General features: G+C 35.9%; 3 protein-coding genes across 5 annotated transcripts; 1 reads left to right on the forward strand and 2 right to left on the reverse strand.

Annotated features, from left to right (window-relative positions):
• LOC107635269 (plasma membrane ATPase 1-like) lies at positions 4743–13415 on the forward strand. Of its 2 annotated transcripts, XM_016338690.2 has the most exons (22): positions 4744–4861; positions 5727–5901; positions 6328–6447; positions 6727–6825; positions 7234–7371; positions 7474–7608; positions 7879–8058; positions 8158–8364; positions 8680–8799; positions 8980–9099; positions 9397–9519; positions 9613–9717; positions 9801–9945; positions 10398–10559; positions 10635–10873; positions 10967–10999; positions 11089–11170; positions 11430–11590; positions 11670–11870; positions 12114–12296; positions 12582–12754; positions 13090–13415. In XM_016338690.2, exons 2-22 carry the CDS (start codon positions 5863–5865, stop codon positions 13184–13186), a joined length of 2862 nt encoding a protein of 953 aa, XP_016194176.1. In that variant the 5' UTR covers positions 4744–4861; positions 5727–5862; the 3' UTR covers positions 13187–13415. The 2 variants fall into 2 exon arrangements, with proteins under 2 accessions (XP_020977631.1, XP_016194176.1); XM_021121972.1 differs by having other exon boundaries at positions 4743–4861; positions 10398–10873.
• On the reverse strand, positions 13440–17870 carry LOC107635270 (protein prenyltransferase alpha subunit repeat-containing protein 1). 2 transcript variants are annotated; one of them, XM_016338692.2, is made up of 11 exons: positions 17690–17870; positions 16942–17036; positions 16315–16704; positions 15888–15998; positions 15667–15757; positions 15160–15228; positions 14973–15050; positions 14744–14833; positions 14622–14672; positions 13858–14094; positions 13440–13762 (listed from the first exon to the last, which is right to left on the reverse strand). In XM_016338692.2, the coding sequence occupies exons 2-11, from the start codon at positions 17004–17006 to the stop codon at positions 13643–13645; spliced, it is 1302 nt and encodes a 433-aa protein (XP_016194178.1). In that variant the 5' UTR covers positions 17007–17036; positions 17690–17870; the 3' UTR covers positions 13440–13642. The 2 variants fall into 2 exon arrangements, with proteins under 2 accessions (XP_016194178.1, XP_016194177.1); XM_016338691.2 differs by having other exon boundaries at positions 17338–17870.
• LOC107637237 lies at positions 21418–22371 on the reverse strand. The gene has a single exon (XM_016340671.1). It carries the CDS (start codon positions 22369–22371, stop codon positions 21418–21420), a length of 954 nt encoding a protein of 317 aa, XP_016196157.1.

The raw sequence follows: 27794 nt of genomic DNA on the forward strand, positions 1-27794 counted from the left end.
ACAAAACTGAAATTGCTTATCTCATCAAATTCTTTGTAAATTTTGTTAAAACACAGTACGACAGCAAAATTAGATGTATAAGGTCCAATAATGGAACTGGATTTTTGATGCACTCTTTCTTCAATGAAACTGGTATATTACACCAAAGATCATGTGTTGAAACTCCTCAACAAAATGGTATTGTTGAACGGAAACATCAACACATTCTTGAAATAACTAGAGCAATTTTCTTCCACTCAAATGTACCTAAGTGTTTTTGGCAATATGCAGTTTCATATTCAGTTCACATCATGAATAGACTACCATCAAATTTTCTTAACAATTTATCACCTTATCAAGCTTTGCATAACTCTTTACCTGACATATCTCATTTAAGGGTTTTTGGGTGTCTGGCATATGCCAGTACACTCCAAGCAAATCAAAAGAAACTGGATCCAAGATCCAGAAAGTGTGCCTTTTTGGGTTTCAAGGAGGGTACCAAGGGATATCTCTTAATTGATCTAAATAGTAGAGAGATCTTTACTTCAAGAGATGTGTCTTTCTATGAAGATCATTTTCCATACTTAAGCACACACCCTGACCAAAGTACACATACTGCATCTTCTATTCAGTTCAAAACTGACCCCTTTGCATATGACATTATTCTTCAACCTCACACAACACACACTAATCATCAAGCATCACATGCATCCAACTCACAAAATTTCAATTCAGCACATACACCACCAATTCAATCTCCATCACCTAGTCAAACAGATATGCCACAAAATCACATACTTGCACCTCAACATGCATCACCACTGCCCCTGTTAAGAAAATCAACAAGAATTCGCAGAGCACCATCACATTTGCAAGACTATCATTGTCTAAATGCTACCACTTCTCGGCTTCCACTCCGAAAATCTGACAGGTACCCTTTATCAAATTATTTGTCATATGAAAAATTTTCTGCATCACATACTGCATATTCTCTAGCCATATCTTCTAACATTGAACCAAGCACTACAGTGAAGCAATTACTCAATCTTGTTGGGTTGATGCTATTAAGAATGAACTCCAATCTCTTGAGCAAAGTCAAACTTGGAAGCTCACTTTACTTCCACCCGGCAAGAAGGTAATTGGCAACAAGTGGGTTTTCAAAGTGAAATACTACCCTGATGGCAGCATTGTACGCTACAAGGCACAATTAGTGGCGAAGGGATTCACCCAAGTCCCTGGGATTGATTATCGGGACACATTTAGCCCTGTGATGAAGTTGGGCAGCTTGAGAGTTGTCTTGGCTGTGGCTGCGGAAAAGGGATGGTTCCTCAAGCAAATTGATGTCAATACCGCATTCTTGCACGGCGATTTGGATGAGGAGGTGTACATGAAACCACCTCAAGGGTTGGACGTCAAAGATGGCCAAGTGTGCAAGCTTGAAAAGTCGCTTTATGGTCTAAAACAAGCAAGTCGACAGTGGAATACAAAGCTGAAATCTATTCTGGTTGAGTTGGGTTTTGTTTAGTCAAAGGCTGATTATAGTTTGTTTACTAAGCAAACTGAATCTGGATTCACCGCATTGTTGGTTTACGTTGACGATTTGATATTGGCTGGAAATGATTTGGGAGAAATTAATGCTGTCAAAACAGTCTTGGATGATAGGTTCAAAATCAAAGACATTGGAGATTTGAAATTCTTTATTGGGATGGAGGTTGCGCGATCGAAAGAGGGCATTCTTCTTAATCAAAGAAAGTATGCTATGGACATCTTGAAGGATGCTGGCTTTGAGAACTGCAAGTCTGCTTCTACCCCTATGGACTACAGTACCAAACTCAGCAAAACTGAAGGCGTTCCCTTCTCAGATTCTACAGAATATTGAAAGTTAGTTGGCAAATTGCTCTATTTGACCAACACCTGACCTGACATTAGCTTTGCCATTGGAAAGTTGAGTCAATACCTTGACCACCCCACTACTTCTCACCTCAGTGCTGTCCATCGAATTCTCAGATACATCAAAGCTTCCCCTGCCGCTAGCATAGTGTTCTCGCCACCTCTGATCTCTATGTCACTGGATTTGCTGATTTCGACTGGGCGGCATGTCTTGATTCAAGAAGATCTGTGACAGCCTACTGCTTCTACATCGGTACTGCTCTAGTTTCATGGAAGAGCAAAAAGCAAGTGACAGTTGCTTGCAGTTCAGCCGAAGCTGAATATCGGGTGCTCGCCGCTGCTACTAAGGAGGCTATTTGGCTCAGTTTCATTTTGAAGGACTTGGGAATGCCTCTCACCAAGCCCATCAGCACCTACTGCGACAGCCAATCTGCAATTCACATCGCCTCTAACCTGGTGTTCCATGAGCGCACGAAGCACATAGAGGCCGATTGCCACATTGTACGCGACAAGTTCCAAGAAGGTCTTATTCATCTTCTTCCCATCTCCACCACTGAACAAGTTGCGGACATCCTGACCAAACCACTACCTCCGTCCATGTTCTCCACACTCTTTGGCAAGTTAAGACTAGTCAACTTACACACTCCTAACTTGAGGGAGGGTGTTACTTGATATACTAGCTTAGCAATTAGTAGTTAATTGATTTACTAGTTATAACAACAAATTAGTTAGACAAGTAGCCTATAATAGAAACAACAAATTAGTTAGAAATTTTAGTTAGGCCCTAATTATTTTAACTCAGTTAGTTAGATGACCAATATATATATTTGACTGTTGTAAGAGTATAAAGTGTGGTTCATCATTCAATACACTGAGAAAACAAGAACTCTCTTTTTCTTCTCTCTGTTTCCACCTTTACTCTGTTCTCACACTCCCCTTCCACACCTTCTTCAACAGTATCAATATTCATATATCTTAAATTATCATCCTTATTTTGATCGATAATACCACTCCTTTTGCCAGATTGTGAATTTCTAGTCTAGATCCCAAAGAAAGGACTTCTCAAACTCTTTAAGCAATGTGGGTATAATAAAGAATATTATTATTATTATTATTATTATTATTATTAGGGTGATTTTTTTTTTCATTGCTCCTTTTTATTTTTTAATTTTTCTTATAAATTTAATTTTAATTGAATATTCGATTACCCGAATCCATCCAATCCTGATTTGATAAGTTTGAATTGATTTGAGTCCTTTTACAAAAAATACAATAATCTATTCCAACCTAAATTGATTAAATTTAATCGGTTCGATTTTTAAATTTACCCTAAACTTGATCCGATTGCACCTCTAATTCATTGCCGGTTTGTTAAGTTATAAAACTTTTCCTATTGGGGAAATAAAGGGAAAGAATGCATATGTATGTATGCTTAACCACCCTCACTAAAATACAAAGACCTCTAATGGTCTTTTGATCCTTCCTAGGCTAATAAAATAGCCAGCATGATTACAGATATACAAAGTGATGAGGAATTTAGGACAATTTTGGGAATAATTGAGTCCAACATGTGAATTGTGAAAAGAATTGAAGTCAATCAGACTGATGATTAAGACGTTGGTGACAAAGTTATATACTATACTTTTTACATTATGTTAAAAAAAGGGGAGCTACATAATTGTTTTTCAGTTTTTTCTTTTTGTTATTATTTGTCTCTACTGCGTTGATTCTAAGGTAACATAGTGCGTTGGTTTCAAAGGAATCAATAGATATATGATTATATATAGGATGGCAAATCTAAATGCAATTTTAATTATTCTTTATAATTGAAATTTAGATAATCACCATATATGTTATTAATTAATTTCAGTAAAATGTCTACTTTAGTTTTAGTTAAAGCAACCTTTAATACTTGAATAACTATAATTTACGCATATAAAAACAATAACCACCATATTAATGAAAAATGTCCTTTTTAATGTCTATAATATTTTTAAGATAAAAGTTTATGTGCAATTGTTTTCACGTAAAATTAATAGTTGAGAACCGTAAATGACAATTTAGTCAAATCTATTAAATCATCTAACGACTCTCAACTATCAACTTTACATGGAGTTAATAACTACACGTAAATTTCTACCTACTTTTAAACTATTGGGTTATACGTATCAATCAAGCACTATTATTTATTCAACAACTATTACATAATTAAATATTTTTTAAAAGTTATGATGATTATAATTGCGGTGGTTATAAAATTTTCATAACACTTAAAAAGTGTCGCTAAAAGTAAGTTAATAGTTTTTACTATTTAAAAACATTTTCTAATTTCAAAAAATAAAAGATAAAAAATATGATTGAATTAAAAAATTCTGTCAAATAAAAAAAATATAACTTTAACTTTAGTCACATTTTTTTAAGTATTGCCGAAATTTCATAGACATTCTAGATTTCTAGTCAAAATAATCATGGCCACTATAGAATGCACACGTTTACATACTTCTTTATCCTTAAAAAGTACATACAAATTAAATCCTTATTATACATTTATACCTATCTAAGAACAATAAATTAACTAATAAACAATAATAATCATAATGGCATGTAATCATTTGAATAAGGCAATGATACATAATAAGTAATTAAGCATAGCAGCTTCGTTACTTTTTTCTATAGATAGAAAAATTGAAGTCATGATGGCCGGCGGGAACATTTGATGTAAACTATGGTTACGTTGCATTGTATGTTTATATTGTTTTTGTCATTCTATTGTTGTTTGTTCTTTTTCATAGTTGGCGCTTTGCTTCACATTAATTATAACTCATTTACTCTTTCAGGTTTCCACAAATATAAATATATGTTACATTCTTGCAAAACCCTAAAACCATGATCTTAAAGAGAATTTGGTTATGGTTTATATGAGTAATAATCGAGAATTATATATTTTGTTTGAAGAGGTCTCAACTTCGATGCAAGCGAGAGAAATTCTTAGGTAGGCTCGTTGCATTGAGAAATTTAAATAGTATGCATGAAGTTTTAGGTTTGAATATCACTGAGAACTCATATGTAGTTGTCTTTATGTGAAGTTGATATTTAATAATCGTTAGATGATTTGACAAGTTTGACTAAATCATCATCTAACAGTACTATCAATTTTATATGAAAATAACTGCACGTGAATTTTCACTTTGAATATTATCATCATCATATGTATAAATGCACTTTAAGAAATTAGTTTACAAATTACATCACCTTGTTTAATATTAAATGAAATTGCTCATGAGTGATCAAGAATTACTTCTGCTAGGAAACTAATTTTAATTAGTCAATATTAGTCAATTTTTTTTGGTAAACTTGTTTTGTTAATTTTTTTTTGAAAGATTTAGAGTTTAGAATTTAGAATATAAAATTTAGTATTTAGAATTTAAAATTTAAAATTTAAAAATTTGCCAGAGAAAGTTGATCCCTTAATTAAACTCATTCATTTTATCTATGGAATGTCGTAATATAATTATTTATCCATCATTTACCATTTGATTGAATTTTAATAAAGTTCACATTATTATATTCAACGGTAAATGATTGGTGAATTATCATATTGTTCTATATAAAATAAAATAAGTGTAACAAATATTTTTCTTATTCTATATAGTCACAAAATTTCTTAGTCCATAAAGTCTTGTGGGTTCTGGATTTAGACTTGTTAAAAGCATGTGAAATGAATTTGTAAATATGGATATAATGTTGAGCTCTGTTATCTAAATTCTAAAAAGACACTTACTTTGATGCCATAGCTTACATTTTTTTTTGCTAGCATAGTAGTTCATCATTTAACAATTATTGTAGCTTCTATTCAGGGTTCAGAAGTTCATATTCTTTTGCTAGGAAGGCAGTATAATCTATAGCTTCAGAGAAAAAGAGGGAAAATAATCACGCCAAGGTAAAAAGGGGGGAAAAAGAAAGAGAAAAAAGAAGAGAATTCAGGAGAAAGCCATGGAACTTGAAGCAATTATAAGGGAACAAGTTGATCTGGTATGTTGAAATTTATAATATGAATAATTTAAGTTCTATTTAATTTCTGATTTAGTTGTTTATATTGTCTCTTTTTTTTTTTCTTTGAAAAAAATAAGGTATGATTTTTGGGAATTATTATGGTACTTTTCACAATTATGGGCATACCAGTATCTTTATAGTACATGTAGTTGAAAAAGTGTCAAATATTTCATTAACTAAAATTAATTATTTTAAAAATTTTAAAAACTTGAAAACAAATTCTAAACCGTGATTAATACCTTTATATACAGTTCTTCATACTAAAGGATGAAGGAAATATAAGTGGGATAAAGCTTTTGAAACATTGTTTCTGTTATGATAATTTTGTCTTGTGTTGAAAAAGAAGAAAATAATTAATTAATGCATTATTAAATATTTACTAAACTAAATATGTGTGCTATGTAGGAGAACATACCCATAGAGGAAGTCTTTGAAAATCTAAAATGCACAAAAGAAGGACTAACCTCTGATCAAGTGAAAGAGAGGCTAGATTTGTTTGGACACAACAAGCTTGAAGAAAAGAAGGTTAATCACATAATAAAGCTGAATCTTTTAATCAACTTGGGTTGGTCGAGTGATCAGCTCACTCGTTTGTTTAAGCAAGCGTTAGGGATTTGAATCCCGCTTTGTGCATGCAGTAACCCATTGGCCAATAGTAGACCCTTAAATGGAATTCAAATCCATGACAGATTAGTCCTTGGCTTGTCGAGTTGAGGGATACCGTGGAAAAAAAAAGGGCCAAATCTTTTAGTACTTAAATCACTTTATATTAATTTTTCACTTATATCTTTTATGACTCTGCAGGAAAGTAAAATACTCAAGTTTTTGGGGTTTATGTGGAATCCACTGTCATGGGTCATGGAAGCTGCTGCTATCATGGCCATTGCCATGGCTCATGGAGGGGTGACTCTTCTATTCCTTAATTCTTTTCCATGAACTTTGGTGGTTAAATTGATGAAAACAAGTTAATATAATTATAGATTTCGCAAATGTAAAAATTATTTTATCTTATCACTTTTACAACCTTTTTTCTTTCTTAATTCTATAAAGCATTAATACTAATATGAACATGACATGACACAAATTTAAAGATCAAAATACCAAATTTTTTAAATGGTGGAACATGTATACGAAATATACATATACTTATAGATTTTTTTTAAGGATTTATAAGTGTCAAATGACTAAGAGGTTATGAACTTATTGTTGAAACATGAAAGTTTCCATTTACTGTTTTTTTCTTGCAAGAGTTTGTTTTTCATTTTCATCTAATCTTCCAATAAACTTAGTAAAAATAACATAATGCTACAGGGAGAAGGTTGGGATTATCAAGATTTTACGGGCATTGTTATACTGCTACTTGTAAACTCCACAATCAGTTTCATAGAAGAAAACAATGCTGGTAATGCAGCAGCAGCACTCATGGCAAGATTGGCCCCAAAAGCAAAGGTTTATTATTCTATTCTCCAAGTTTCTTCTTTCCATATTTTTTTCCCTAACTTGTTAGCTATCATGTAACGTTTCTGGTTTCCTTTTCCTTTGAATTTATAGGTACTCCGTGATGGAAAATGGAGCGAAGAAGATGCATCGGTGTTGGTTCCTGGAGACATAATCAGCATCAAGCTAGGTGACATCATTCCTGCCGACGCACGCCTCCTTGAAGGAGATCCTTTGAAGATCGATCAGGTAAAATCCACAAAAAATTTATTACTATTATTAACACATACCTTAAACCTTAAATCCTAAGTATTAAGGTTTTAGCTGGAAATGACCAACATCAGATAAATATGTATAGAATTTATCTGAACATATTTTTCTGCAACCAGAAGAAGGAACTATTATTACATATGAAAAAGAAATTAACTACTAGATCTTATAAATGTATTGGATACCTCAACCTAAAATCCTTAGTATGATTTATCAGCATATTGTTCAATAAGTATGTTTTGATTTCAGTCTGCTCTTACTGGAGAGTCACTTCCTGTTTCAAAACATCCTGGAGATGGAGTATATTCTGGTTCAACATGCAAGCAAGGAGAAATTGAAGCAGTAGTTATTGCAACTGGAGTTCACACATTCTTCGGAAAGGCGGCGCATCTTGTGGAAAACACCACACATGTTGGACATTTCCAGAAGGTCCACATACAGAAACATATATCATCTCTATCATGTTATATTAGTCAATGTTTTCTATGCCTTACCCTGAAATTAAATCTTGCCATGATCTTGTTACAGGTTTTGCAATCTATTGGGAACTTCTGCATCTGTTCCATTGCTACTGGAATGCTCATTGAAATCATAGTGATATATGGCCCGCAGCAAAGGAAATACCGAGTTGGTATCGATAACCTCCTTGTGTTACTGATTGGCGGTATCCCTATTGCGATGCCAACTGTCCTTTCAGTTACAATGGCTATTGGTTCACACAAATTGTCTCAGCAGGTTACATTTAGTTTATTGATTCAAACATTTTGTTGAGCTATATAGGATGGAATGTAATGTTGTGCTTAAGTGCCTCAGAACTAAAATATAGAAACACCAAGACAGAGACTACATAGAAAATCAGGCAAATTTTGTTCCTAGATAGAAACATCTTTTCTGTTTCTGTATCTATCTCCTTCAAATAGGTTTGTACTCAGTGTATGTATATTTTTGTCTTGATGCAGTTACCAAACAGGGCCTAATTGTTATCCTTTAATGATAAAAGTTATTATCTAATGATTATAGGTTAGGTACTAATGATATAAATCTTTGCAGGGTGCTATAACAAAGAGAATGACTGCAATTGAAGAAATGGCCGGAATGGATGTTCTATGCAGTGATAAAACAGGCACATTAACTCTCAACAAGCTTACAGTGGACAAGAATCTAATTGAGGTTTGATAACTCATTTATCCTAAAATTTTGAAACATAGTTAAATGTAAAGAAGATAATTTCTTAAAGAAAGAGGATAATGGAAAGACAAAGAGCAACTCCATTGTCTATACAAGCCGTTCATGGGTTTTCAAAATACTAACCTGTTTCTTCTTTTTCCAACAATGATCAATATCTGGCAGGTCTTTGCTGATGGAGTTAATCAGGACATGGTTATACTTATGGCTGCAAGGGCATCAAGGCTAGAGAACCAAGATGCAATTGATTGTGCAATTGTATCTATGTTAGCAGACCCAAAGGAGGTACTATTTCAACTACCAATCTGGTTACTCCTTTGGATCATCTTCGAATCATTTGAAAAATTAAAAAATAAAACCGATGCCTTACTGACAATAATCCATCATTTTTCTGAGTTGCTCTTCAAATTGAATACCATGTTTAGCAAATATTAAAGATGACATGTTATTCGTATCTTCTATTGACAGAGAAATTTTCCATAAATATAATTGTAGAATTTTTCAAGATAGCATTTCACCATACAACTTCTGCAGTCAAACTTTAGAGAATATACTGATTTTTTCCCGCCTTTATCTTGCAAGGCACGAGCTGGAATAACTGAAATTCACTTCCTTCCATTCAATCCAACAGATAAAAGAACTGCACTTACATACACCGATGCTGCTGGCAAGATGCACAGGGTTAGCAAAGGTGCACCAGAGCAGGTAGAATAAACTACATTATGACTTTAAATGAGTATGCTACCAACAACAGCAACATATTTGAACATTATTTAAATCATATCGTGTATTGTGTAGATTCTCAACCTTGCACACAAGAAGTCGGAAATTGCACATAGGGTACATGCAATTATTGACAAATTTGCCGAACGTGGCCTTCGCTCGCTGGCTGTTGCCCGCCAGGTAGATATATTTTTATGAATCTTTCATCCTCATAAGTGTTATTGTGTTACTATATCTTAGCAAAAATGATTCTTTTTATTTAGGAAGTACCTGAGGGAACCAAAGAAAGTTTAGGGGGTCCGTGGGAATTTGTCGGCCTACTCCCACTATTTGATCCTCCCCGCCACGATAGCGCTGAAACGATCAGAAGAGCTCTTAATCTTGGTGTGAGTGTCAAAATGATCACTGGTATGTGTCAAAAGTTTTGTACTATTTTTTTAGTATGATGTAAATACTAATTTTTATATGTAACATAAATGTTATAGTTCACATGGAACTAAGGAGTTGTTAGATCTGGTATCAAGAAAGGATAGCGAATGTAGCAGGCAGTGATATTATTCCCAAATCAACTGAGTTGTATACAAATGAAATCTTAATTTGAGAGTTTGTCTCAAACTCTCCCGTGAGACTAATCTCAACAAATGATTGAAGACACCCTAACTAATTCATCCTATCCCTTATTTATGATGACTAACTTCTCTAACTAACTCATTAATTGGATCCTAACAGAGTTTTGTGATAGTTAATGACTACTAGTGGGAGATTTTACCTCCAGAAATTTGTCTCAGGAATTAATTGTTTGTAACCAAGAAGGGAAACGGATCACATCTCATACTCTTGAAAAAAAAATACCCTTACAGGTGATCAGCTTGCAATTGCTAAGGAAACAGGAAGGCGTCTTGGAATGGGCTCTAACATGTATCCTTCTTCGTCACTGCTAGGAGAAAGCAAAGATAATTTTGCTTCTGTTCCTGTCGATGATCTTATAGAGAATGCAGATGGTTTTGCTGGTGTCTTTCCTGGTAAGTATAATAGCAATCACAGGAAAGCTCTAATCCAAATTCTTGTCTATTTTCTGATTATATATGTTCCCTCAGAGCACAAATATGAGATTGTAAAGAGGTTACAAGCTAGAAAGCACATTTGTGGGATGACTGGTGATGGAGTGAATGATGCACCGGCTTTGAAGATAGCCGACATAGGTATCGCTGTAGCAGATGCCACAGACGCTGCAAGAAGTGCCTCTGACATAGTTCTAACAGAACCTGGGTTGAGTGTGATCATAAGTGCTGTTTTAACTAGCCGTGCAATTTTCCAAAGAATGAAAAACTACACAGTAATCCCCCAACTATGAAAATATTAATAAAATATTGCAATAGTCCTTGTTGTAACGAAAAATTCAAAGCCTTATTTTATTTTTCTTTTGCAGATATATGCTGTATCTATCACCATTCGTATTGTGGTAAGTTATAAGTGCATATATGGAGAATTTAGCAGTGATCAAGCCATCATTTTCTTTCCTTCTCATTTTCAGTTTATTTTGGGTTGCAGGTTGGCTTTATGTTACTCACATGCATTTGGGAATTCAACTTTCCTCCCTTTATGGTTCTTGTCATAGCCATTCTCAACGATGGTATTACTATCTGCTCTCAAATACCATATTTAAAATGCATTATTTGAAGGTCTTCTCTACAGTTATAGTAACATTAGTTACTTTCAAATATCATTACCTTTTCATGGTTTTGTTTAGAATATGAAACCATGAAGTTGTCTAATCCATATAACTTACTTATTTTAGTAGGACAAATTTTTATTGTGTGTGCATGCGTACATGTGTGTGTGTCTTCTTCAAGAGTTTATATTCTTTCGCTTGACCCCTGACTTGCTAATAGGTACCATCATGACAATATCTAAAGATAGGGTTAAGCCTTCTCCAAGTCCTGATAGTTGGAAGCTGAGTGAGATTTTTGCAACTGGGATTGTCCTAGGAGGTTATCTGGCTCTAATGACAGTGATATTCTTCTGGGCAGCGTATAAAACACATTTTTTTCCTGTAAGCATCTTCCCTCTAGCTTAATCATTTGTTTGTAGTGACATCAAATTATATGACAATGGAAATCACTGTGCTACAGAACCAATTTGATGTGAGACATCTCCACGAAGATCTTCATGGTCCACCTACTCATGAAGAGAGTAAAATGCTAGGAGCTGCTATATATCTTCAAGTCAGTATAATTAGTCAAGCCTTAATTTTTGTGACTCGCTCAAGGGGATGGTCCTATACAGAAAGGCCCGGTGTTTTGCTTATGATCGCTTTTGTTATAGCTCAACTGGTACTTTTCATATTTTATCCCACTCAGTACAAAGCCTAATACTTCCATCTCTTGTTTTTGTCTTCAATGTTTTATGTTTAGAATTTTGAAAAAGAAAGTAATAGTGTAATTCTATTTATTATTTTCACATTTTGTTTTACAAAATACTGAAAATAAAAGAGAGGAGATAACAATAAAAACCAAACATTGCCCTGATTTTATTTTTTATGTCAATGATCCTAATCACTTCTATATCCTCTGTAGATTGCAACTATTGTATCTGCCCTTCTCTCTTGGGAGCTAGCAGGAATCAAAGCCATAGGATGGGGTTGGACGGGAATCATTTGGGTCTACTCTATTATAACTTACTTATTTTTGGATCCTATAAAGTTTGCTGTTCGTTATGCATTAAGCGGAAGAGCTTGGAATTTGGTGGTAGACAAACATGTAAGTACCAATAAACTTGCACAATCTTAGTGAATAAAATAAAAGTAAATAAATAATCTATGGTAAACTAATCTATTCCAAGTCAAATTAGTTTAGTCTAGTGGATTTTGAGTACCTGTTGTTTATATGCACATATACTACATGACTAGATGATTCCTAACAATCTTAAGACTAAAAACTGATGAGAAATACTTGCACGCTCCTAGAGCACATTTATTGCGTACTACCAGAGCAGTTATAACCGCATATTCAGTTTACTAACCATTTGTTAATGCAACTGAACAGACTGCATTTATCAACAAAAATGACTTTGGTAGAGAAGCTCGTGAAGCTCAATGGGCTGCTGAGCAGAGAACCTTACATGGTCTCCAGTCTGCTGACATGAAAGTTGAGAAGCACACTTTCAGGGAAATAAATACACTAGCTGACGAGGCCAAGAGGCGTGCAGAAATAGCAAGGTCAGCATCATTTAGATTTACAAAAATGTTTTATAAGTAACTGTCTTGGGATAGAAAATATGGAGACACTAAAAGAAATTTGTTTTAAAGAATAGAACATATAAAAACCAAAAAAAAAAAAATGTCTGTTTTGGAACAAAATATTACCAATTTGTAGTCCACCTCAAAACAAGGGACAGTAGGTTAACGGAGAAAGATGTTTTTGTCTTGTCTCTATCTCCTATCTCTGTAGTTTCTGTACTAAGACACTAAACACTGGCTAAGTGATCAACCTCTTACTTAATTGCATGCATTCAATTTATCATTGTTTTCTTTCTTTTCGAATATTGATATAGGATGAGAGAGCTTCACACTCTGAAAGGAAGGGTGGAAACAATGGGCAAGCTAAAGGGTTTAGATGTGGATGCAATCAACAGTCATTACACAGTATAAGACCAATTCAGCTCTCAAGTGGCATCTTCTTCATATCCGTTGTATTTTGTGGCTTTGTTATGTTTCAGATTATGGCATTTACTTCAATAATGTTTCGGTTAGAGATTGAACATAATCCTATTTCTTCAAGTTTCAACTGCTCTCCTTTGTTTGAGGGTAACTTCTTATGTAATTAATAACATAGTGAATGAATTGAGGAAAATAAATGAAATAAACACCAATTGTTATCTAATGAAATTCATATAAGATCTGATTATCTGAACCTTTTCTCGTTTAGTGATGATATGATACTTTACAGCATTCTCTTGCTAGCGTCACCATTCATGGAAAATCAAGTTAATATATATTTATAGATTACACAGTATCATCATAACAAAAATAGTAAGGTAAAAGAAACTTATTGTTAGAATCATTAATAATATCTACCTCCCCCTCAGAAAGAACAAATGCTCCCATTTAGCTTAAAAAGTGATTGAAAAGTGAGAACCTCTCTTGGTTTGAGTTATCCAGCAAGGTCTTCAGATCCATTGCTCTTATCTTCGCTCGGAGATCATTTCCCAATGGCTCAGGAACTTGCTGAAAACAAACATAAGGAAAATTGAGAAGGCAATCCAGCAGAGCAGTAACTCAAAAAAATCTGACATCTAATAATGGTAACAGTATCCACATACCACTTTCAACCACAGCATGTAACTAGCAGCATACACTGCTTGCGCTTCGAAATCAGCAAATTCATTGTCCTCAACAGTTATGCAGGAGCCAATGAGACACAATTCATTCTCCAGGAAGGGATCAAAGTAGTTATAATTTCTGTTTGTCTGCTTGGAATTGTAGGATGTACCACCAGAATCAGAAAGAAAATTACTTATCCAGTACATGGAAAGGAAGCGACGATGAAGCCATAGAGCCTGTTTAACATGAGCAACACTCAACATCATAAGTGATAGAGAATTCTAGGCCAATCAGTAGAAAATAGCATTCAAGGTCGGACTTGAGAGAACCCCTTAAATATAATTGAAGAACTTGTATGATAATGACTATTTTCCTGGGAAAAGATAACATTACCATAACTATATTTGTTTGGTAAAATCCATTTAAGAAAATATAACGGGTATATGACAAATCCATTCAAAAGGGTATGTAATGGTAATGCTCTATATGCTTACTTTTGTAAAGGATAGAAATTTCATAGGTTTCTCAAAATAGGGGAACCTGACGTGCACTTAAGTTTGTAAAGAGAAGGTGTAGGTAACAGAAATTCAGGAAACGACAAGCAACAAGAATTTTGAAAAGCTATTAAATTAGAACAAAAATAATATCCAAATGTGCACTGACTAATCAGTTATCACATGACATGTGTTTATAGAAGTTTCAGCTGATCAATGAATCATTTGGTCAACTACTTGCTAATTTGTCACAGGCCAAGAACACCAACCTCTCTTCCCACATAGCGTCTTATCAATGTCTCATTCCAGTGAAGCTCATCCTGTCAAATCAAACTATCACATACTTAAAGAACCACTTTGAGCATGGATAAATAGATTATGCAAAATCTACCTTCCAAGCCTGGTTGATATCAGCCTTATAACCAGAAGACACATTTTTCTCAGAACCACTTGATTCCTCCATAATCTTAAGCAATAGCCGCTGCAACATGATGGAAAATATGATTTCGTTAAGTGCACATCTCAAGCTCATTAAAGGCATAAAAAGTAAGTCTCCTTATTCAAAGGTCTATAATTCATTTGAAATAAATTCATATTCAGGCTGGTTAGTCAAAACTTACACTGCGATAATGAAAACAACAATTATCAGCAACATGCATTGCAGCCCAGCTTCTTGATTTCTTCAGCTCATGTAACACCTATATGGGCACAGATTTCATTCAGGTACCACAAGGAAATATTAATGACATCATAGGTTAAATAAATAAATACATTAAAAATATAAAATAAAATCATATAAAATTCAACCTGATCTCTAGCCATATACGAAATTAACCAGCAGCGGTGATTCCATGCACGATAATTCATTTTCGACCTCTGAAAATGAATAAGTAGAGATGAAAATGAATAGATATTCAAAAAAAAAATAAGAACGCTTCATCCTATATGCACTCTCTTTGGCAAACAAAAGGTGCATGCATACAGAGCATGATAAGACAATCCATAGATCTTACTCTCTTTTCCTTTTTTGTAAGAGAATGTGCCTAGCAGATGATTCCATATTTACAAAGAAACAGGGTAAACTGCCAAATTAGAACCAAGGACAAAAAACATCTAATGTAGAGTGTAGACCAAAACTACAATGGAGTCTCATATCATAGTATGCCTTATGTTGGACAACCACGAACATAAGTACAGGGGGAAAATCAGCAAGAGAAATTGTCCTTCTCTTGAGCAAGCATGCCCTCTATTATGGAAACGGAAGATAAAGTCTTTCAAATTTAATAGTATGCAGTTTGTGTAGTGAATTTAGACCTCAGCTATTTTTTCCACCAGCTCAGATTCTTTTCTCAAAAGATCTTTGAAATTTGAACAATGTGCGGACATTGACTTGATCACCCACCGCCTAGAAATATCAGTTGTAAGACCTCAGGATTAATCAAGTCAAGATTCAAACAAATATATTTTTTTCATCTAGGAAACATTATCAATTTACGGATTGGGACTACTTATAAGAAGAAATGTACATGCAGTACCTATGATTCCAAGCTTGTTCACTTTTGGGTGAATATGAAAGTACGAGCGCAGACAGATGAAGTTCATCCAACAACATGGAGTCCTGCTTCTCCTTGGAAACTACTAACTTTCTGCAATATGCATACAAAAACTCAATATTTTGCGGTAAAATATCAATTGCATAACATATTTTTCCAAAGCTGATTTTTTTTCCTCATCATGTCTAGAATGTAAGTTTCAATGTACACATGATATGGCTCAAGGAGGATGGTTTTATAAAAAAACAAGTGGTCAATTGAAACTGGAACTTGTTGGGAACATGTTTACAAACAAATAAAGTCTATATAAGTAGATGAATAATATTGATGCCAATGTTCTAACTTATGACACTGGCTTAGACATGTATATGACGCTGAGAATAAAATGAACAATAGGTAAGTGGAGAACCTGCAATTCCATGCTGTCATAAAATCGCAACTTAGCAGCAGAAGTGACCTGCTGTGTCTCATAAGTATACTTCGAAGATCATCGCATGATGAAGAGGCAGGTAAACAATTCCCAACTTCATCAGATTGATCGCCACACATCTTGTATTGTTTAAATGCAGTCATAAACGCTAGTTTAGCAACTTTGTATAGTGGGAGAAGAATAGAAGTTGAAATTCCCAATTTATGATCTTTGTTCCAAAAGTTTTTGTTCTTTTGCTTGGAACATCCCTCAGAGCTTGCTGTCCTTTTTGTTGCCTGAGAGATAGCTTCATCAGATGAATTGCCGGAAATGCCTGATTCTTCATTTAGCAAGTCAAATTGAGATGGATGAATAAATCCCACCTCATCACTGAATCCAAAAGCTCAAGTAAAAATATGTTAGACAAAGACAAAACAATATTGTTAGGTCAAGCACTATGACAAGAGAACAACATTAACCACCAAGATTAAAACATAAAACTAGACATTTGTATCTAGATACCTAGTAGAAGCTCTCTACTAAATGGCCTAAATCTTAATTAGTTTCTCAAACAACTAACAAATAGCAACCAGTAAATCAATTTTTCATAAAATCATTAAACCTTACATTAGAGGGTCGGATTCAAGGATATCCTCCAACTGTTGCAAGAGATCAGCACCAGTTTCACTCATGTTTGCTGCACCCACTCAAGCCAATGTGAACTGGAAAAAGAGGAGGAGGATTAATTGCCAAATCAATCTCGGTAAACCATACATCAAGAGCCAAGTCAATACATTGCAAAAGAAACTCTTGTCAAATAAGAAAGAAGAATCCAGTAGCTACCAATTCAGTCTAAATACTTTCATTATTTTGGACCAACTTAATCATCATGAGTGCATAAATTAAAAAGTAAAACAAAAGGAAAATAATAAAGCAGTAAAACAGGAAATTAATAACGAGCAAAAGTAAGTAGAAACAAACACAAAGGAATTAATTTTACTAATGCTCTTCAGATACACTTACTATCTGAAGAGGGGTGTGGTGAGGATGGGATTTTGGGCTTTCGAAAGGGTGAGGGTGTGAGAACAGCGTAGGACTGAGTAGGGGAACTAAAGAAAGATCAATGGAGGTGAATGTGAATTGTGAATTGTGAATTGTGAAAGAAGGTGAATAGCATTGAAGCTGCAGGGGAGAAAAGAATGTGAATTGTATACACTGCTGGCAGGTGAAGAACAGAGGTATTAAAAGGAGAAGGCAAGCATAAATAGATCGTGGGATAAGAAAGAAGGTAGATATAATGAAGGGTTTTGGGAAGAATCGTGCTACTGTGTTATTGAAAAGCTGAGAAACTGTATCAGGAAGAAATGCTACTAACCGAGTGAGAAAGCAGGGTTTAGTCCCGAAGACCAGAGCATACAAAGCTCTCATTGATGGACCCTGCACGTCTGCACGGCATTTTTTGTCTGTTGAGCATTTTCACAAACATTTGCTAGGCACACCCAGACACTGTACCTTTGAACCATTCGCGGAACACCGAACACTCAGAAAGTTCATGTCAACCATAAAAATAATAAAAAAATGTTAATAATAAATAAATTTTCAAAAGATTTAAAAACACTATAAAATGAATTAAATATTAAATATATATTTTAAAAAATTTTAAAAATTATATTTTGATATAATTTTTTATAAATATTATTAAAAAATTCTTTTTGGATCCCGAATTAGTAATTAACTCTAAATAAAAAAAGAGAAATTTTTTTTATCTATTAATCTACCTATTATAATGAAGAAGTTATTCTATTAGAAAAGCATATCTAAAGAACACCATACGCGCGTGCTTACATTATGATGTTGTTGTCATCTCAGCTGTTTGGGGACAAGAACAGAATCAGGTTCACCTTCGTTGGTTGCCGTTTCTAGCATCGATGGACGATTTGGAAAAATATAGCTGGGATCGGCTGCACTGACCTGGTTGTATAGATGTATGTGTCGGGCGACAAACAGAAACGTCGTTAACATGGCCGAACCACTTCAGCTACTACAATCTTGGATTTTCTGGAGGTTTCCACTCTCAGACTTAGTGGTTTTGACGTGTTTGGATTTTCGCTAGCCTCCAAGTATAGATTATTGTTTTGTGTGGATTACATGTGTATTTTGATCGGGTATCGTTTTTAATGAAATGCACACCCTAAATATTGTAGGTGGGCAACATATCTACCGACAACCGATGCCGGGGAGCAGAGAGTGGTGTTAGCATGCCTTTCTTTGGATAGATTGCGTGATCGAGAGGTGAGTTGTTTAGTTTTTGCTCTTTGATTAATTCTGTGCTCATATGATGCTTATTTTGATGGTGTTATCTAACATTAGCTTGTCCTTTACAGTTTCTATGGGAGCCTTACTCTGCTCTTGAGGTGGCAGTTGTTGTTCACCCGGAGATACTGGTTGAGGAGCACAGTAGGCTATGGAGGGCGGTCACGAGCTTGATATATTTTGCCGCGATAGAGGGCATCAAGTGGATAGAGTGGTACCGCAGCTCGGGGGTACAACATTGATAAACCACTATTTTATAATTTATTTTGTATTGAATTGAGTGGATTTTGTCAATTATTCTCACATTTATCCATATAAATTGCATGTTTTTAAGTTTCCTTCCTAATTTTGTGCTATGATTGAAAACATGCTTCTTTGGCCTTAAAATTGCTAATTTGTAATCTTCTCTTATTACCATTCGATGCCGTGATATGTGTGTTAAGTGTTTTCAGGTTTTATAGGGAATGAATGGCTTAAAGGATAGAAAGGAAGCATGCCAAAGTGGAAGGAACACAAGAAATTGAGGATTTGAGAAGCTGGAGCCGACGCGCACGCGTGGCTAACGCGTCGCGTGACGAGCATCACGTGCCTCAGTCATGAGAAAACGCTGAGGTGATTTCTGGGCTGCTTTTGACCCAGTTTCAGGCCCGAAAATACATATTAGAGGCTAGGGAGTGGAGCAGAATCAATCCATCATTCACTTTTCATTCATTCACACTTTAGGTTTTTAGATGTAGGTTTCTAGAGAGAGAAACTCTCTCCTCTCTCTAGGTTTAGGGTTTCTTCTCCCAATTTCTCCTTAGGTTTAGGTTTCAGTCTTATTTTAATTTAGTTTTCTCTTACTTTTATTTGTTCTAACACTTTAGTTATCTACTTCTCTTATTGATTCTTTTATTTTGCTAATTTAGTTTATGAGTTCATGTGTTACTCTCAATTTTCATTAATGCAATTTATGTTTCATGTTTCTTATTGTTCAATTGCTTTGTTATTGCTATTTCTTTGCTTTGGTTAGTCTTAGAATTTCCTATGTCTTGTCAATTTTTTATGTTTTTATTTTATACCTTCTAAGTGTTTGATAAAATGCTTGGTTGGATTTTAAATTAGATTTTTATGTTCTTGACTTGGATTGATTAATTAGAGACTCTTGAGTTGTCAAAGTCTCTTGTTGATTGGTTATTGAAGATTATCGGTTAGCTTGAACTTCACTAAATCTAGTCTCTCCCTATGAGTTGACTAGAACTTGTGGACTCAAGTTGATTGTATACACTTGACTTTTCTTCATTGGTTAGAGGTTAACTAAGTGAAGGCAATTTACATTTACCATCACAATTGACGATTATAATTAGGATAGGACTTCTAATTCTCTGTCCTTGCCAAGAACTTACTTAGTTATTAGTTTATTTTCTTGCCATTTTACTTTCTTGTTTCTTATTACAAAACTCCAAAAATATACTTTCCCATAACTAATAATAAACTACACTTCCTTGCAATTCCTTGAGAGATGACCCGAGGTTTGAATACTTCGGTTTATTTTTATTGGGATTTGTACTTGTGACAACCTAATTAAACGTCGATCAAGGATTGCTTGTCGGTTTAGAACTATACTTGCAATGTGATATTTTTGTGAAAATCTTTACTGACAATTTTCCTCCGCCAAGCATCTCCCCCAGCCGGCTTTGAACATCGACTGGCTCCATTCGAAGGATGGCAGGAGTGGAGATTGATGGTTCTCCGGTTATTATCAGGCATGGCATCTGCACTGGAACAACAGGGTTGATTCAATCATACAGGTGGATAGAGTAGATGATCCAGGTCCATCGGGGGAGTACTTGTACTGGTGGCATCGTGTGGCCCATATATTACTGTCCCCAGATGCCGCATTTCATGATCCTAGGCCGATGGTTGTCTCGGAGGAAGCTCTTCGCATGAAATGAAACATAACACGTTTGACGATGGCGATGGTATTAAACAAGTACAATAAAGTTAAATAACATCTAATACTAAACAACTTAAACATACATAGTACAATGAACTGAATGACAACAACAAAAAGAAAAATCATAACATCTAAGCGTCCCTGGAAGTAGTATGTCCTCGCTGGTCACAGTTCCTGTGCGTATGACCGGGCTGACGGCAGAGTCCACAATGTTTTAGTTGGTTTGGAGCTGTCTGATCCATGCTACTTCGAATTCTGGTTGACTTTGACCGTCCATCTCTTGCACACCTCATGTTAGGGTATGGAATGACAGTTGGACCAGCATATGGCAACCAGAGTCCTTCAGGGATAGGGGGCATAAACCCTTCCTTGTACACGTTGAACACCTCAGTCATACGATACACATCATGAACATATGAGGCCCAATTCAGACGCCAGTAGGCGCAACATGCTATGGCGTGACAACATGGGTAATGCAGAGCCTGAAAGTAGCCACAATCGCATGTGTGATCCATAAGAGAAACTCGATAGCTACCAATGGAGAAGTTACCAGCGGGCGTGGTCTCAGCCACGGTATACTCGGACTGGTACCTGTCGTATAAAGTGACAGTGAAGCATCTCGAGTTTCTCATGTTCCGCTCTATTGCTTTCACCAACGCCTGACAAAATTCATGCCCAGTCCCCATTTGTGCCTCAGCCATTTGTCCTCGGACCATGAATAGTTCAACAAGCCTTCCATAAGTGGATTTAACCAACGATGTTACCAGCAGGTTCCTTGTCCCCTTTAACATAGAATTCACACATTCACTAATATGGGTTGTCATGTGACCAAACCGTCTCCCGCTATCCTGATTCTAGGTCCACTTGTCATATTCCATCCGATTGGCCCAATCACACATAACCGGATTCTCAGTCTGCATAATGTCAAACCAGTAATCAAATTCTGCTTCGGTCTTTGCATAGGCAGCATTCACCAACATTCTTCTCGCTTCTTGACCTTTGAAACTCAGGCTAAAATTCGCCGCCACATGACGAATACAGAACACTTGAAAAGCACGTGGAGGTAGCCAACCACCATTGGGTGCCTCCAGGGCAACTTTGATGCCATTATGCCTGTCGGAGATAACAAGGATACCTTCATGTGGCGTCACATGCTGTCGTAGGTTGGACAAGAAAAAGGACCATGGCTCCGCATTTTCTCCCTCCACAAGTGCAAATGCTATCAGCAAGATGTTTGAGTTCTTATCTTGCACTATAGCCAGCAACAAGGTACCACCATACTTGCCATACAAGTGGGTACCGTCAATGCTCACGATGGGCTTGCAATGTCGAAAGGCCTCAATGCAGGGTGGAAATGTCCAGAAAAGATGATGAAAGTAGACTTTAGACTCATCGACCTGATCCCCAAAACGAACCGGAGAAGTCTTCAACACTGTAACTGTGCCGGCCATGGTGGACTGGACCCTTAGCATCCAACGTGGCAACTCGGTATACGACTCTTCCCAATCCCCGTATAACTGTGTAATTGCCTTTTTCTTTGCCATCCAAACCTTCCTGTAACTGGGCCTGGATCCATAATTGGCTTCTGTTGCTTCCTGCAAGACCTTTATCGTAACCGCAGCATCCGTCCTAACCAATAGATAGATCCTCACACAGACAACATGGTAATCAAGCTGTCGGTGGTCACTCGAAATGGAGGTGGCCAAGAAAGTGTGCAGCCGTTGTACCTCCTCACCTCCCAAGTGCCCTTTCGCGCACGAAGCGAGATGCGAATCAACCAACTGCAACCTTTGCCGAACTCCTTGCATTTTCTGTGATACTTCAGATGATCCGACTCTAACACCCTGTACTCAACACCTCGACAGATGCTATAATCCTTCACACTCAAAACAGCTTCCTCTTTATTCTAAAATGATTGTCTAATCTGAAATTCTGTAGAAGAACCCCCAACGGCAGCATCTCCGTCTGACTGTTGCCCCATAGCCTCTGAGTTTAGACTGGAGAAGTGCGGAGGGTACTGCTATATGCCAGAACTTGAACGGCCATGCTGTGTACGTGGATTGGCACCTGTATCATCATCGATGTCCCCAATTATATCAACAGGCTCCTGGCCTGAGTCATCGTCTCGCATTACATTCTCAACTCGATCAGGTTTCCCGACCCCTACAACATCATGAATAGTGCCAGGACCGTTATCCATCTCATATGTCTGATGCCAGACCCACGATTCTCGAATGGTACAAAACCAATTGCCTCCATACGGTCTAAATAAATCAACCACAAAGGAAGGAGATGAAACGTACGGAACAGTTGGTGCAGCCACAGCCATTGAACTAGAGGCACCGCCCATGGCAGTCGAGTTAGGAACCGGAGCTTATGCCCCAAAACTATCGACACCGACATCCAACTTTGCATACAGCTCATGAACTCTGACCTCTGAAAAACTCCTCAGACAATGAAACAGAACATGAATATCTTCATCGGCGCTATCACAAACGTATCATACTTAACACCGGTTGCCACAACTGCGGTGGGAATCTTATAGAATAACTTCTTTACCCACTTGCTCCCAAATACCCCAAGCTTCTGCAATATGGTGTTCTTTAGATCTGACAAGGTACTTGATGAACTGATAAATATACTCAAAGATTTTCTGTCAGTGAACTTCACACCGTATTTCTTGCTTCTTTGAATTTTCTCAGAGCAATGTACTAACACTAGGAAACTCTCATCCTCACTTGACATTGTGAAAATGCTCCTCTTCAACAAAATGATTTTCACCGTGTATATATAGAATTTTTTTTCTCATAAACCGTGATATGTTACAAAAATTTAGAGAAAAGGACAAATAGGTCCTTGACCTTTTACCCCGCGGATATTTTCGTCCCTGACCATTGAAAAATACTTTTAAGTCCCTGACCTTCACAAAACTTGGACGGATCATCCCTGATGGAAGCATTTGGACGGATCAGTTCCTGACGGAGGTATTTGGACGGAGGGACTGATCCGTCCAAGTTTTGTGAAGGTCAGGGACTTAAAAGTATTTTTCAATGGTCATGGACAAAAATGTCCGCGGGACAAAAGGTCAGGGACCTATTTGTCCTTTTCTCAAAAAATTATGTTCATAAGACTCTCTTCATAAACCGTGACATGTTACCAAAATTTATGTTCATTAAGTTCTTTTCATAAACCGTGGTAGATTATCACGGTTTATGTATATTTTACTAAAACATGGTAAATTACCACAGATTATATAAATCAGTAACAAGACACACACGTAAATGATTCTCAAATATAAATATTACATTTGCGTAAACATTTCTTCAATCCATTTCATTTGGGTAAATTGTCCTAAATTTTATATAATACCTATGAAAAGTTTATATATTTTTTAATTTTTTTTCCCTCACACAAACAACTGATAGATGAGGGCACTTGATAAATTTGTATATTGAACAAAAACTTGATTATCAAAAATTAGAGATAGATTACTCAAAATCTCTATGCATAAGCATTATATTACATATTATGTTGCTCAATCATTAGAAACAGATATTAAACATCTTACTTTTGAAAATTCAAAGCCGAACAAAATATTTTAGGTAAACTATTGAAAATTTTTTAAAATATCGATAAAAGTAACCTTTACTTTTAGTAACGACAAAAATATCATCAAAATATTATAAAATATGAGAAGAATAATAAAAAATAATATTATTTTTTGATTTAAATTTTTGTAAAAATATTTAAATAATTATTTAAAAAGTACACACAAAAAAAATTTGATCACTAAAATTTTTTATTTTTAAAAGTATTCATAATCATTGACAAAAAATAGTAAAAAATATATATTTAGAGTAAAATTATTAAATTTTAAAAATAAAATTATCTTATTTTTAAAATAAATTTATAAAAAATTACATCAAAATTCAATTTCTAAAATAATTTTTTAAGCTTGTTGAGTTTGGAAAACTAATGTCTAATTTGATGATCAAATATTATTAAATTATTAAATTGTTATTTGCTTTTAATAGGTTGTTTAATGTGTTTGTTAGTGTGCAGATTTTATATTGGGTCAAAAGGCAATATGAGCCCCACTTACTATTAATCAAGCCATGTATAAAATTAATATAAATGGGTGTGCTTTGAAATAGAAGAAAACCAAATTGACCCAAATCACAAGCCCAAATGGATCATTAAAATCAGCCTTGGAAAAAATTAATTCAAATATAAGTGGCTCAATTTTGAGAGTGAGTTAAGCCCAAATCAGAAGCCCATAAACCAAAGTTGATAAATCAAAAAATGAAGTTCAAGGATCTCAAGCATGCTTCGTTACCCATTTACCTTGGTGGAATCCAAATTCTAATTGAAAGCATGCCTTCCACGGATGCCATTCTCTATGGGTGATGGAATTCAAATTTAACTAAATGCCTTGGTAACATGAGAGAGAAAAGATACATTGATTTGATTGCCTTTAATGCTCTACATGTTACAAGGCATGGGAAAGGGAAGTGGTTAACTCATTTTTAATTTCATTCTTCAAATACATTAAAAGTTTTCTTTCTTCTCTCTCTTCTCTCTCTTTGCATTTGGTCACCTCACTATCAGAGAAGAAAAATAGTAGAAGCAAGTAATTAGAAGAAGAAAGCAGAAACTAGGCATGAGTAAAGTAAACTTAACTCATTTTTATTTTCTTCTTTAATTACATTGCAAGCTTTTCTCTGTTCTCTCTCCTCTCTCTTTCGGTCTTGTCTAGCAGGAAAGGAGGGATGAAGTAAGCTATCAGTAAAAAGCACAGAGAAGCTAGTTGCAAGGAAGAGGCCATTGTGATGATGGCATTAAGAAAAAGAAGATCTACAGTAGAGTGTGGCTGAGATCTTTACCACTTATGGTAAGAAGTGGTGAGGAAGTCTCAAGCTCTCCATACCCGAAAATGAAAGAGATCCATTTCGGTCAGAGGAAGAAGATCTCTTGGAAGCATGGCTCGTCTCTACTTTTGATCAACCACCACAGGAGGTAGCTACTGTAGCTACGTGGAGGATGAGGCAGAAGATAAGAGCAGGAGGAGCTGTCAAGCAATCAAGGACTCATCAAGGGCTAGGAATCCTTCTTGAGGAGCAAGTCAAGATGGAAGGCCCGGATTGATGAAACTTGGTGAGAAGGGATGACACAGAGGTAATTGCATGTTGGTTATAGCATTCGGTTTCTTCTCTCCTCTCTTCGGCCGAACCGGTTTTTGTATGAAGAAGAGGAAGTTAGCTCGGTTCATCAGTTTCAACCTTGGAGGCTTCCCCTTCTATAAATAAGGGAGAACAGCCAGGACTTGAAGCAAGGAGAAAAAGAGTGAAAGCACAGAGTTCTCATAGCTACCCAAGCTAATAGAAGTTCTTCTCCTTCAATATTTTTCATGTTATATTTTTCTGTTTAGTTTTGTTTGTCTTGAGTCTCATGGAAAAAGGCAAACAGTGAGGTTTGTAAGAAAAAGTCATAGAGCGGAAAAAGACAGAGTATACAAAATTAAAAGAAAAAAGCCATAGATGTCCTTAGAGGTCCTTTGTACATCTGTGTTGTGTTTCTTGATTCTGTGGGAATCCCCTTGCAAGTTGGGTTAGTACTTAGCAGTTGAAAGCTTGGTAGGTGACCAAGTCAAGTTCAGGATTGGCACTTAGCACTTATTGTTCCCATGATTACCCTAGTTTATCTGATTACCCAATGCCTCAGCTGTCTCATGCATAGCTGCAGCCATATTTCCCAGGGCAGCCATAAAGTCTACTGGATCAGTCCCTATGGGGGGCAGGAGTAACGATGCCTGTCCTACCTCTACCTCGCCCGCGACCGCGTCCGCGAGTCGACATCTGGTCCCTATACACACCAAACAAGTGATATTAAGTTGATCAGTCTCAATATCGCAGGTCTAATGTTTTAAGTTCCAAATGCATGCTCACAAATGTTTATGCCATATATATCAATCAGATATCCTAATAGTACATAAACACATATACAGAGAATGCACAGAAGTACAATCAGTCCATCTTTTAGGCTCTATAGGAACGAACTGCTTTGATACCATAATGTAACACCCTACCATACAAAGCTTTACGCTTAAGTCGTAAAATAGAGGTGATGTGGTATTACGACCTCTAAAATAAAATGAGTACATATAATAGCAGAAGAATTATAATATGCTAGGAGCCTTGAAGAATAGAGGGAATAAAAATCGCGAAATAAAAGCGCAACGCTCAAGGAACAAGTTGACTTGCGTGCTAAGAAAATCATAACTACTAAACATAAGATGACAGAAGTAGGAATAGAGTGCCAAAGATACAAATAACAAGCTCCTGACTCAGCCTACGAAATCAAGACTGGCCGGAGAATATTTACATATGTATACATACATATCCAAAATCCAAAAGTACATATACACAATCCTACCTCTCCATAAACCTCTAAGAGGATCAAAAGAACAAGTTATGCGGAGAGAAAACCAAGTACATATATATACATCATAACATAACAAAATAACCCTGTAACCACTCCGCTTCAAGAGTCCAGACGCCTAACGAGATGCCTCTCGACCTGCATATGAAAAATAACAACATAGTATGGAATGAGAACCGGAGGTTCTCAGTATGGTAAAGGTGCCACACACATAATATATAAGGTCCTGGGAATGCCAGAGGCAATCCTAGAATGCCGACACTCATATTATAGAGCTTAAAGTATTAAACAGAAGCAATAAAAGGTGGTTTTCTAAAAATATTTAAACCTAACTTAACTTAACCTTAAATCTAAGTCCCATACTGCCATTCTTCCATACTTCCAACTCCTTCATGCATTTTCACAGACAAATAGACAGATAAAGACAAACACAAGAAAGTTACAGTTATTACAGGTAACAAATACACATTTAGCATGGCAAGTACATATAGGCACACCCGATTAAGGCACAAACAAGTAATTCAAGTAATACGCATATGATGCATGCCTGTCTTATGGCTGATGAGGCTCATCTGTCGGTTATCCAGCCAACCCGACAAGTCTGAATTGTCCTTAGACTATCCCCGACGTGCATCCCTAAGAGTCTATGCATAGCTTTTTCTTAAATAATCAATATTGCTCAATGGGGATAACATTCCCGGGAATTTATATAGTGCCCGGTCACACTTATGTTGTAAGGTCAACAGAGTATCGAGTTTTCAACCTGGTACACGTGGTGGCAAGCCACGGCACT

The sequence above is a fragment of the Arachis ipaensis genome, chromosome B04 (assembly GCF_000816755.2).
Source record: "Arachis ipaensis cultivar K30076 chromosome B04, Araip1.1, whole genome shotgun sequence".
NCBI lineage: Eukaryota > Viridiplantae > Streptophyta > Magnoliopsida > Fabales > Fabaceae > Arachis > Arachis ipaensis.

Coding starts and splice junctions, on each gene's coding strand:
- LOC107635270 (XM_016338692.2), bottom strand. CDS start 17,006: ATGAGTGAAACTGGTGCTGATCTCTTGCAACAGTTGGAGGATATCCTT. Junction 15,758..15,887: donor GAACAAGCTTGGAATCATAG/GTACTGCATGTA, acceptor TGATATTTCTAG/GCGGTGGGTGATCAAGTCAA. Junction 15,051..15,159: donor CGTATATGGCTAGAGATCAG/GTTGAATTTTAT, acceptor GTGCCCATATAG/GTGTTACATGAGCTGAAGAA.
- LOC107637237 (XM_016340671.1), bottom strand. CDS start 22,371: ATGCAAGGAGTTCGGCAAAGGTTGCAGTTGGTTGATTCGCATCTCGCT.
- LOC107635269 (XM_021121972.1), top strand. CDS start 5,863: ATGGAACTTGAAGCAATTATAAGGGAACAAGTTGATCTG. Junction 10,874..10,966: donor AAAGAATGAAAAACTACACA/GTAATCCCCCAA, acceptor TTTCTTTTGCAG/ATATATGCTGTATCTATCAC. Junction 11,171..11,429: donor CATAGCCATTCTCAACGATG/GTATTACTATCT, acceptor ACTTGCTAATAG/GTACCATCATGACAATATCT.